At 28.5% G+C, this 12080-nt stretch overlaps 1 protein-coding gene across 2 annotated transcripts; it reads right to left on the bottom strand.

Moving 5' to 3' along the window:
• Window positions 1–2293: 2293 nt before the first annotated feature.
• Window positions 2294–11773, bottom strand: LOC130670183 (uncharacterized). Of its 2 annotated transcripts, none has more exons than XM_057473434.1 (4): window positions 11430–11773; window positions 8501–9468; window positions 5679–7097; window positions 2294–2680 (listed from the first exon to the last, which is right to left on the bottom strand). In XM_057473434.1, exons 1-4 carry the CDS (start codon window positions 11439–11441, stop codon window positions 2557–2559), a joined length of 2523 nt encoding a protein of 840 aa, XP_057329417.1. In that variant the 5' UTR covers window positions 11442–11773; the 3' UTR covers window positions 2294–2556. The 2 variants fall into 2 exon arrangements, with proteins under 2 accessions (XP_057329417.1, XP_057329418.1); XM_057473435.1 differs by having other exon boundaries at window positions 2295–2680; window positions 5679–7052; window positions 11430–11770.
• Between the last annotated feature and the right edge of the window lie 307 nt (window positions 11774–12080).

The raw sequence follows: 12080 nt of genomic DNA, 5'->3' as shown, positions 1-12080 counted from the left end.
TGCAATAAGATAATTTCTCTTGTGTAGATCCGTTTAATTTATAAAGTTTTAAAGTTTCAATAGGATGTTAGTTTACAAAAAAAAAATTTTTTTTGTTCGGATGTGTCTTTAGTTTTACTGCTATATGCTGCTTTAAATTGAAGATAAATATAGAACTCAGTGAATTGTAGACTTTTTTTTTTATTTATTTAACATAAATAAAATTATTGAAAAGGAACATAAGTAGTACAAATGAGTATGAATGAATTTACTGAAATAAAGAATGTTTTTATTTATTCTATGAATTTTATCATTTTATATTTAAGTGTCAATCATTCATTGACAAAAAAGGCATTAATGATGATAATACTCACAAAGACAAAGAGGTTTAGAAAGCTTTAAATTTGTCAAAAACTATGACGAGCAGTTTATAAGTGCAATAGTCGATTAATATTATTTTATTTACATAAATTTTACTAGTCACTTGAGTAAACTATAATTAGCTAAATTTTTTTTGAATATATTTATAAAGACCTAAAAAAGTGAAAATTATTTTTTGTACTTCAAGTGAGCGCTAGTACAATTAAATTTTTTATAATAGAACGTTTTTAATCAACTAATTTTTAATATACCGTAAACACGCAAAATTAAACTATTGAAAAGTGTATATGTTGTCATGACGAAAATTATCCCATTAACGAGAGTTAAATAGGCAAGTAGAACTTTGATGCTTTCTCATGACATGATGGATAATGTAAACACATGACCAAGAATTGCAAGTCTTATTTTCTCATTTTTATTATAATTATAGCATCATAATTAATAAAAGATATCATGTCTACGTATATAATTATTTTCCGTAAGTTATAAAAACTTTGTTAAAATTTTAATTATATTACATATTTTTTGTTGATTCCATTATTGAATTTAAAGAATATTTTATTTATTAACAAATTGAATTCATTATAATAAATTATTAACTGTCATGGCTAATTTATTCTTCAATTAGTTATAAAAAAATATTGTGTGCGTTAGAATGAAATGTCACTCAATCCTTCATCACATAATGAACTATTAGCAATTATTTTTAAGCACTTAATTTTTTTTACTTAAAGTCTGTTTTATTAAAACGAGTAACCTGCAGCCAATATGTGACCGAGTATACACTAAAAAATCAGGATTTTATTTAAATCCGCATTCACTCCGATTCGGAGTTTTAATATTAAAGTAAACTCCGCTTCGGAGTAAATTTCACTCCAAGGGGATTAAATAAATAATCAATTATCCGCTCCGCTACTAAATTTATTAAATCTGACTTAAGTTTAATTGTTTACATTAAAGCTTTATCAATTTACTCTCAGATATTTCGTTCATTTTTATTATCATTGACGTTTAATAAGAAAAATTTTGTCATTAATTCCCAAACTCATAGATTTGGGTAATTGTATAATCATGGGATTTTTAAAAAAAATTATACACGGTCAAAATTTTTTTATTAGTCATCTGATATATTTATCAACGATGAAAGATTTAAAAATCATTAAATTTTTAGGATTTACCAAAGGGCTGCAGAAAATGTTTAAATATTTTTGTGTCACTAATTTTATACCATACCAATATCTTTCCGCGGGAAATTCGTATTTTATTCATGAAGAAATTTATCGTGTATACTAAATGCATAGTCAATCACATAATTACTGTAAGACAAAGAAGATAGTTTTTCAACAAAAGTAATTTCTATCTTCTCACAAGATTTTTTTTTTTTAATTTTACAGCGAAAGTTAATATTATAAAAAATATTTTGAATATTTACACTTATCACTTAAATATATAAGTAATCGTTTACATGAAACATTTCCATGTCAAAAACAATAACAATTAAGTATTTCTTCTCAGTTCTAAGAAAAATAAAAATTTTCTGTTCCAGGATAATCAAGATAATGATAAAAATAAAAGCTAATGTTCGTATCGGCAAAAATAATTATAAATTTAAAAGGAAATTATATAAATTCTAAAGTTACTCCGATAATTAAATACAATTATCATAAATTACATCTCAGGAATGTTAAATGTACCTCAATAAAGGGCATCTTGTTATTAAAACTTCATTAAAAAGTTGGACTTTTTTTGCGACAAGGACGAAAGGAAAAATAAAATCAGTTAACAAGAATGTAAGTAAAAAAAAAGTGATTTTATTATACATTTTTAACAAGTATACAATTACAAGTTAAAAATATACTTCTTTATAAATATATCATTTTATTTTCTCAAAAAAAAATAAAAATAATAATACAATAAATATTTCTTTCATACTTTCATTTAAAATAATAATTAAATAGAGAATTCGACATTTCATATATTTTTTACAGTCTCGCATTAAATAAACATCTATATAAATTGTATAAAATCGTATGAAAAATAAATATACATAAAATTCTTCATACGACAGCCTCATACATGCCGTCAATTATTGTCAATATTAAATAAATAATTAAAAAAACTAGATCTCACATAAATAAATCCCTAAATAAAATATTTATTCATTTAAAAAATATAATTTCATTAAATTATCGATGGCTAATAAATATTTTCAGGTTGCGCCGTAGGGCACGAGAATCTCGAACAGTCATGCCTCCTCACGGCCTCCATGACCTCCTGGAAATGATCGGACACCTGCTGTGCTGCTCCAGGCTGTATTATCCTACCATATAAAAGATCATTATTGTATATAATTTAATTTAATAGACGATAGAAAAAAAACGCAAAAATTGCGAAAGATCTACAAGTTTATAGTTGAGTATTAAATTTATATTACAAAGTAACAATATTTATACTGTTAACACTTTAGAAAGCGTTGAAAGGGTGTCAACAAATTATCATTGTAATTCATAATAATTATTTTTACGTATTGTCATCGGTTATTTTTATTATTATTCTAATTACCCAATTAGTGACGGTATTAAATTATTATAATTACGAAGTACTTAAGAAAATAATTTTACACCGCGCAGTTGTTAAATTATTGGGCATATCTTCAGCAAAAGAGACAATAAAGTAATAAACTATAAAAAAAAAAAAAATAAATTGAGGTGTTTGAAGTGTGAAAATACCAATAAAATTTTTTTGAACTTTAATAGGAAAATGTTATAGCAAATGTCTACTGATAGTTTATTCATAGTATTCATGACAATACAATTGTAAATTGTATTGTAAAACTATGTTAACAGGTAAAAGTTGAATCAAGAATGCCGAGCCATTGATGTGTATGAGCGAAAGCCGAAGAAGAAAGTTATATTCTATATAATGTTAACCATACGGGTTTGAGCCAGATTATTACACGTGTTTAAATATATCTTTAATAATATTGAGAGTTGAATCATATGAATACTAATATTAATATCAATAATTGTATTTGTATATAATATAACTATTTCTTAAAGTAATTTTATTACGTCACTATTTAAATAATTTTTTTTTTATTTAATTGTGATTATTTATTGAGAAGGATTAGAAACACGGAAAAAAAAAATGCACTGTATAAATTGAGAAACGACGAGTAATATAATGATAAAGTGATCAGTAAATACTGATAGAAGGATTTATTTGAGAGTAATAAACCAGATTTATCAAAACTCTTGTGAGAAGCTTCTTTGAGACAAATAAATATTTATTACAATTAAATCAATCATTATTTTATCTCAAATGAATGTTGGTAATGTTAACAAAGCCGTCTTTGACTTGAAAAATATTTGTTTCCACCAAATAATATTTATTAATAATTAATAAATATTTCTTTGGCGAATATTATCGATAGATGGCTGGATATAATCATATGTAGTCGTAAATATTAGCAAGAGACTAACAGAGATAATAGTAAGTATTGCCGCATGTCCATATTTAATATAAAATATTAAGGCTGAAAATTTTCGACTCGGGGATAAACATTATTTTGAATAATTGTTTTCTTTATTATTCATTATCTTTCCACTGAAAATAAATTTTTTTAAATATTTTCATTTGTTCATATTTTTAGAAAATTAGGTTATATATATCTTCAAATACGTCAAATTGCGTTAAATAAATGATTTATTGGTAATAGTTGACAATAGCGACTCCACACATTTTTCAAAGTTCCAAGTGCTTATACCCTAAAGATCTATAATTAAACTTTTTCCACGTGTTCTGCTACACGGCGGAAAGAATTTTCTGTATGTATTCATGTCTTTAACACAAGATATCTATCCGGGCCTTGTAACTAAAGTGTGCAAAATTGATAAAAAATGACATAAATTATGCTAATTTTCCAAAATAAATTTAATAAATTTCTAATAAATACAAATAATTAATTTTATTAATGCCGTAAGATGGACGGTGGCGATAGAAAGGTCTAACTAAGAGTTACAAATATTTTTTGAGCTCTTGTATAGTGAAAATTGGCATATTTCTGTTATTTCAATACACTAACGGTGTACAACAGCTCACCTAGCACTTTGTTGCAAGTAGTTTGGACGGTATCCGCCTTCCTTTGCTAGTATAGTGTCTGGCTGAAGCCCGCAACACAGTTTTACGCCGGCTCGTACTAGTAAGAGATGTAGTCTAAGGCAAGAGTGCGTTAACATAGCATTACTGACGAGTCCGTTAACGTATTTAGGACGAAACTACAGAAATTATGGCAAATAGGCATATATCTTAAGTTTTGGTGGTTGACTTAAGAGTCAATACATAGAATAATGAGAAAAATATGTCAAATGGTGCAGTGTAGCACGGAACAGAAAAATTTCAAACTAAATCTGTAAATCAAGCTAATTTTATACCTTTGGTATACACGTACAATTTATTAATGCTTAAATAACACCTAAATAAGTAATCACATCTTTAATCCGCCGACAAATGCCAGAGAATGAAACAAGTCTCTTGGCATTTTGAATATTTTCGGATTTATGCTTGATATAAACAGGTGGAGCCGCGATTCTAAACAATTACCGATTTATTAACTATTAATAAATATTTATTTGAGCAAATTCATTAATAAACCATTTGTTAAATACTAACATATCTTAATGAATCCAAAGAAATCCTTCGAGCAGTATATCATTCTAAATAGTAATTCCTTAATTTATAATTAAAACGTAAATAATTATAAGATAAATATTCAAAATTATTGTCTATACAGGAAAAATCAATGTTTGAACTTTAAAAATCGTAACTTTGACACAAAAAATTGATGACGCGCATTATAAAATTTATTGTTCGGAATGTTGAAATTCCTTATATTGATACCCAGGTTTCAGGTTATAATTTCAAACACTAATTTAAAAAAATTTTTTTTTCCGTTAATAATTTCTTTTAAATATTATCAGCAATTATCCCATTGAAATTTAAAATTTTTATTAAAAATTTTTTTAATTTGAATTTAAATTTTGAAAGGTTGGTAATGAGTCAAGAACTCTCTATTTATATTGAATTTATAAAATTTCTTTGTAGATTTTTTTAGTTTTTTAAAATTAAATCGCTTGGCTGTCATTTTTAGTCGGGAGATGAAAAAGTAAAAAATTTTTAATTTAAAAAACTATGAATTAATTTTTTTACCGGGCAGAATTAATGAAGTGTATCCTTTAAATTATTGCAAAAAGCATTAAATAATTATACTATGAAGTATTAAAATAAATTAAAAGAGATAATTAAATTTAATTACTCACTTGCCAAACAATGATTCAATTTTCTTCTCCATGAACAAAGAAGAGTCATGTCCTCTCTGAAGCATTGCATCACAAAACATCTTTTTTGCACAAGGTGTATATGACCAGTCACCGTGAACTTGCATAGCGACTTTGTCATTATTATCAAGTGTCTGCAACGCATTATCCGATTCTTCATCGCCGACACTGCGCGTACGTCTTGATTTATCATCAGCATTTAATTTATTGAATACATCGTCACTAGATTTCAAAAGATGATAAATATTATCTCCTTCAGGTACATCTATTTCTACAATATCCATCATTGAATCTGGACCAGTTCTTCTTAATCTCTGATTAATAGCATCCACTAGCTCCCCATTCATACCATCACTGATCAATGGCTCAATGGATCTCTTCTCTCTATTTTTACTTGAAGAATCTCTGTCACTTGTTTGCTCGTCAATTAAAAAACCTCCGTCGCGTTCTCGGGAATTGACCTGATCGAGGGTGTCCTCGGCAACTTTTGTATTATCGGGATAGTAAATATTCGGGACATCTTCAGTACTATCGACACTAAACGTTCTCTGGTATTCATCGAATGTTGGTCCGTCTTCATTGGAACGTCTCAGCATATCGACATCAAGATAACGACCTACAGCCACGGCACCAATTCCAAGTGCCGCACCAGAGGCAACAAGACCAAGTGCGGGAATTAAAATTGACGAGCCTGAAGCAACAGTACCGACTTTTTCTTGTGCTTCATTATTGTTATTACCTCTTGAGAGTCCTAAATTCTGTGATATTTTATGTGTCGCTTCAACCAAAGGAGCAATTACCGGTTTAGTCAACTGCGAAACTCTTTCGACCCCAGTGGAAAATTGATTTTTCAATTTTTCTGATATTTTTATCCAAAACGGAGGCTCTATATGCTGTTTCAAACCATAAAATTGATGATTTGGATAATAATTTTTAGTGTTGTACGTATCTACAATATTTTTATCATTCAATACATATTTTTTTTTATGTCGCTGCTCGGTAAATGAATTCTGGTTATCAGGAAAATTATCCGGACGTTTTTTTTCAGTTTTCAAAATTTTAGCCGGTTGAACTCCAAGCTCAGGATGCGCATACTGAAGGACTGGAGCACGCGCACCAGGTTTGAGTGCCAGTGGTGCTATTTTTTGATGCTCAGGCGCATACATTTGTGAAATCGGGTAACTTTGAATATTGTCTGGATGCAACATACGTTTTTGGATATTTGAACGGTAGTTGTCATTTCTTGTCTCATATATCTCAGCCTTCAACGCAGCATTGCGGTGACTTGTTGGGTCCCACTCTAAGTAAACATTACGCTGTTGATAATGATCGTCGTCGTCGTAGTTGCGGCCGTACCTGCGAATCCAGAGTTCCGGGGTTAACGCCTGTTGATGGCTCGTGCTGTTCGAAACAACGTTTCACGTCTGTCTGTCTGTCCTTTTGTACTCATGGCATTCATTCTTTCAACTCAATAATCGTTACTTTATTCTCTTATACACAATAATTATAACGGCTATTATTTTATTTACTTTTATTGCTATTATTTCTTAAAGAACCGTCACGATATGTATAATTATTGCATAAGTCTCTTAAATTTTTAATTTAAAAAGAAAAAAATTCTTATAAATTTCCACGAGCCAAAAATAATAAATTTTATTTTTAAAAATAAAATAAAATTTTAAAAATAGTTAAACCTTTGACTGGTAGGAAGAATGGAGATATTTATACTAAAATAAAACTCCGATTTATGAATCACGTATTTTTTATTATTTTTTAAGTCATACAATTCATTTTTATCTACACGGAGAGAATTTTATAGTAGAAGTTATCGTCTAGTTATAGTAAAATTTTTAAACTTAATTCAATAGTACACTAATAAGAAAGTTGACTTGATTCAAGAGAAAAAATTCTTGAACCAAGAATAATTTCTTGATCAAGATTTTTTCTCTTTAATCAAGTTAACTTTTTTATCAGTGTTGTGAATATCATTTAAATTATTCGATAAACAATCTGACTTGTAGTATCTACCAACTAATGGCAAAATCTACAATTATTGATGATAATCAGAAATAATAACTTTTATTATCTTAACTAATTACAACTATTATCAACATCGTTATTTTTAATAACCTGACAGCAATAGTTACCATCAGTCCAAATAATAATTACTGTCTAAACTAATAAAGAATTTAAATATCGGCATTACAGTCTGGAGCTTGTCTACATGTAATTTTCTCTTTGTTTAACTGTGTAGGTGGTGAATTTCACTTAATACTGATGATTGCTATTTTCATGATCATACCCAATCATTTAAAGTTATCATTAGTTAGTTAGTTAATCATTATCCTATTTTTTGGTTTAGAATTTTTACAACCTTAAATAGTAACAGTTACCATCGTCGATTGTGACAATTATAATCTTTAATGGTTACAATTAGCATCTTCGATAGTAATCATCACCACCATCAATTGTTACTGTTATCGTTCTCAATGGTAAAACTAGTTATTTTACCACTACAAAATTTCGCTACCATTTCAAATAGTTGACATTAAAACTTTAGTATCATCTTAGATAGTATAATAAAATTTTCTCCGTGCACTCATTATTATGTAATAAAAAAACATGATAGCTATATTATGGGCTCGTTCTCTGTTGCAAAGAAAGAATTTATCTTTGCCGTTCGAAAATGTGAAAATGAGAACATGACGGCACGTATATTGGCATCATCGGTGAAAGGGTTAAATAATAAAGTAACGTTTATTGTGTTGAATAATTAAAATTAAATAAATAGTAATAAAATTTACCTGCGATTAACATCTTGAAAAAATCGTTCAAATCTTTGTTTCTCAACTTTATTATCAAGGTAAGACTTAGTTGTAGATTCAGTATCAACATTAGCAGCAACAGTACCGAGGACTAATTTATTGTTAATTACTCGTGCATTTCTCCAAGTCTGTACTCTATCAATTGGTTCATCTGGTACACGTTTACCGTGAATAACTGGAGTACCGTCAGCATCCAGAGTCATAGGCATTCTGTGTGCCACAGACTTGACATTTATCGCTGACCTAACAGTTACTTCTGGCGGTACATTCTTACCTCCACGATTTTTTAATAAATTAGCACCGATGTTTGTACGCGTTGATACTTGAGGCGTATGAGCGACGAATGTGAAACCCGTGTCGTCAGATTTTTCTTTTCTATCTTTAAAATTTCGCGCCAAAATCAAACTACTGTAGTTGGTTGTCGTACGTTCTTCCGTTGTCGGTTTAACGTTTGATGATAAAGGTTTCCAATTTAAATAACTTTCTGGCGTTGATGGTAAGTTTAAAGCTTTTCCATCGACATCCAAGGGGGTCCAGCTTCCGTAATCCATCTTCCTGTCACTATTCTGGGAGGTCTGGGTCTCAGGTTTCACATACGTTAGCTCGTTCTTGCTAACTTTCTCTTCACTATTCGTCTCATTTACATCAGTAACATTTTCGGAATTCATTTCTTTAGAATCATTTGAAGAAAGGAAAGAAGAAGATGAAACCGAAGAAGAAGAAGAAGTAGACTCACTAATTGGACTTGAATTATTTTTCAAGCTTTCTGATTTTTCTCGACGTTTTACTATCAAGGTAGCAACGTTTCCCTCAGCAGTACGGACTTTTAGCTCTTCCGTTTGACCTGGTAGACTTCTTGACACTTTTAACATCGTTCTGGTGTAACTTGGCTTGGGCACTTGAGCAAACACGAGTAAGAAACTCGTCGCCAAGATAAGAATTATCATCTATAATAAAAAAAAAAATTATAATTAAATACTTTCATTTTATTACTTTGTATTCTAATATAATTTAATTATTGCATATTATTAAAAATATACGTGATTAGTTTTTATAATTCCGATACTTGTCTTTTAATGCATATGCATGTTCACTAGGTCTTTCTCTTGCATTCACATGTGAAAAAATATATGTATGTTGATCATGATATTTTGCATTTTAAATTATTACCTTTCGAAAGTTTATACTTGCAATAATAATTTTCTACAAACACGTATTAAAAATAAATAGCAATCAAATGATAGAAATAAAATTACAATTGTTACGATACAGCAAATGTCTGACATTAAGACGTCAAAATTACAAGGTACTTATGGAACTACAGATGGTAACGATAAACTTTTAATATAAAATAATTAAATATATGTTACAGAGATACGCAATAAAAGTATATTTATAAAATAAGTCAGTAGCTCATCAGACGTCAAAATGAACTGTCAGAGAAATTTAATAACTTTGATGCTAAAATATTATTTTATTTCGTTTGAACTTTATTTACATCTTGTCGGAATTTTTTTTCGTTTTTTGTTTTATTGTCATAATGATATTCATCTTAGATTAGAAATTTTATTGACACTTGATAGGTCACTTTCTACTGATATGACATGTATAGATAAATATGAGAAAAAAATATAGTTTTAATAGCTTGTAATTATTATTTACGTAAATAGTTCAAATTTTTTAAAATATTTTTATGTAAAAAAAAGCATTTTATTCTGCCAGTTTTACAATTTATTTTGTTTTACAATAAAAAATTTTTGACCTCGGTGTAGTGTAAATGATTGTGTAAAAATTTTGATGTTAAGAAAAATTGAAATGTTCAAAATACTGTTTAATATCTAAATAAAATTAATATAGTTATTGATTAAGAATTATCTAATAAATTTTATTTGTTAATTGCGAGTCAAACTCAGCCTGGATGAATAATTACTCTTCCGTTTCTAGATAATGTCCAATTATGAGGTAAAAAACCCGAATTTCGAGTAATTTTTAAATAAAAAAGAGTAAAAAAAGTATCAGTTTTTATTTTTCTCTTATTTATTATGTTTTTGACCCAGGTTTACTTTCAGTTGTAGTATAAATTTTATCAAAAAATTCTCTCCGTGTAGTTAAAAACGTTCATATCATTTGTTACTCATGAATTAAAATTACAACGAGTAACATGGCATGGTGTAAAAAAAAGTAGATTACACCGTTAAAACTACGAGAATGTATAATTTACACCGAGGATTTTTTACACCGTTTTCACACTACATGGCCGTGTAAAATTCTCAGGGCCATTTTTACACCAAAATTTTTTTACATTATACGAATATTTTTTGTTGTAGTTTAAAAAATTTTTTTAATTAAAACAATTAATGGAATTCTTACATACCCCTACCCCCACATTTTTTAATATATCTATTAATCTCGAACTGTCATAAAACGATACGTGGTAAATAAACCAGAAAAATTTCCATCTCAAATTATAATTCAAAACATAAAATTTCATAGGCTCAAATTTCGTCAAACTCCTAATTAACGATGTCTTATTTTCCACTAGAGCTTTAATATTTTTTCTCAACTAATTAATAAAATTTCAATATGAGTATAACAGTTCCTGATCATTGGATGATCAATGCCTCAAATGAATGAAAATTATTTTATTGTTAATTTTAGCGTATAATTTATAACAAAGATCCGGAAGTAAAAAAATACAATAATGATTATTTGCATCCGCGAACCGTGAAGTTCGTACACCTACATCACGTATTCACTAAATTTCCGCTCTATATAAAATCCAGTAAATATTAATCACGGTGTAATTAATACAGCAATAATTATTATCATTATTTTATGTTAAATTTCCAGAAAAAAAAAATTTTTTTTTTGTTTAAATTTAAAAGCAACAAAAATAGTTAGTAGTTACCTGGAGCTTCATCTTGTTATCTTGAATAAAATAAATAAATAAAATATTAAAAAGATTGTAAAATCATGGCACGTTGCGTCCTCAATGAAAAAACACCGGCACTTTGACTGGACAATCAGTCGTGACGTTAGGGTACGTGTTTAACTTGGACACGGTATCCAACTAAGTTGTCTGGCACCTGTTGACTCCTGGGCAATTCTCACAAGACTGACGGCAATCGGTTCTGTTGGCTCCTCATGTCGTATTGTGGTAGTTCTCTCTGACCCACTTACTCTTGTATTGGCTCTTTGCGTGTTGTGTCTGATATACCTTCTGTTGTTTGCTCTCTTATATACTTTAATGCTCAATAATCAAGACTTGAGACTTGAGACTTTAGTCTCAAAACGATACATATATATCTATGTTGAATGTCTCCTGATGGATTAACAGTACATATATGAGCCCCATTCATTTATTGTTGGGATGGGAAATGTCGTATGACATAAAAAAAAAAAAAATAAAGAAAAATAATAATAAAAAATACGGTTATATAAATTGAACAATGCCACCTTACACTCACCAAACCGTTACACCTGTATGCAATTTCTTTCAAGGCTGTCATGTAACATCAATTTGTCATTTTCTTCCATTATTTATTTACTTAATGTTTTT

The sequence above is a fragment of the Microplitis mediator genome, chromosome 6 (assembly GCF_029852145.1).
Source record: "Microplitis mediator isolate UGA2020A chromosome 6, iyMicMedi2.1, whole genome shotgun sequence".
In the NCBI taxonomy this organism is placed as follows: Eukaryota; Metazoa; Arthropoda; class Insecta; order Hymenoptera; family Braconidae; genus Microplitis; species Microplitis mediator.
Note: the sequence above shows the minus strand (reverse complement) of the source record. Positions and strands in the feature narration are given on the sequence as shown.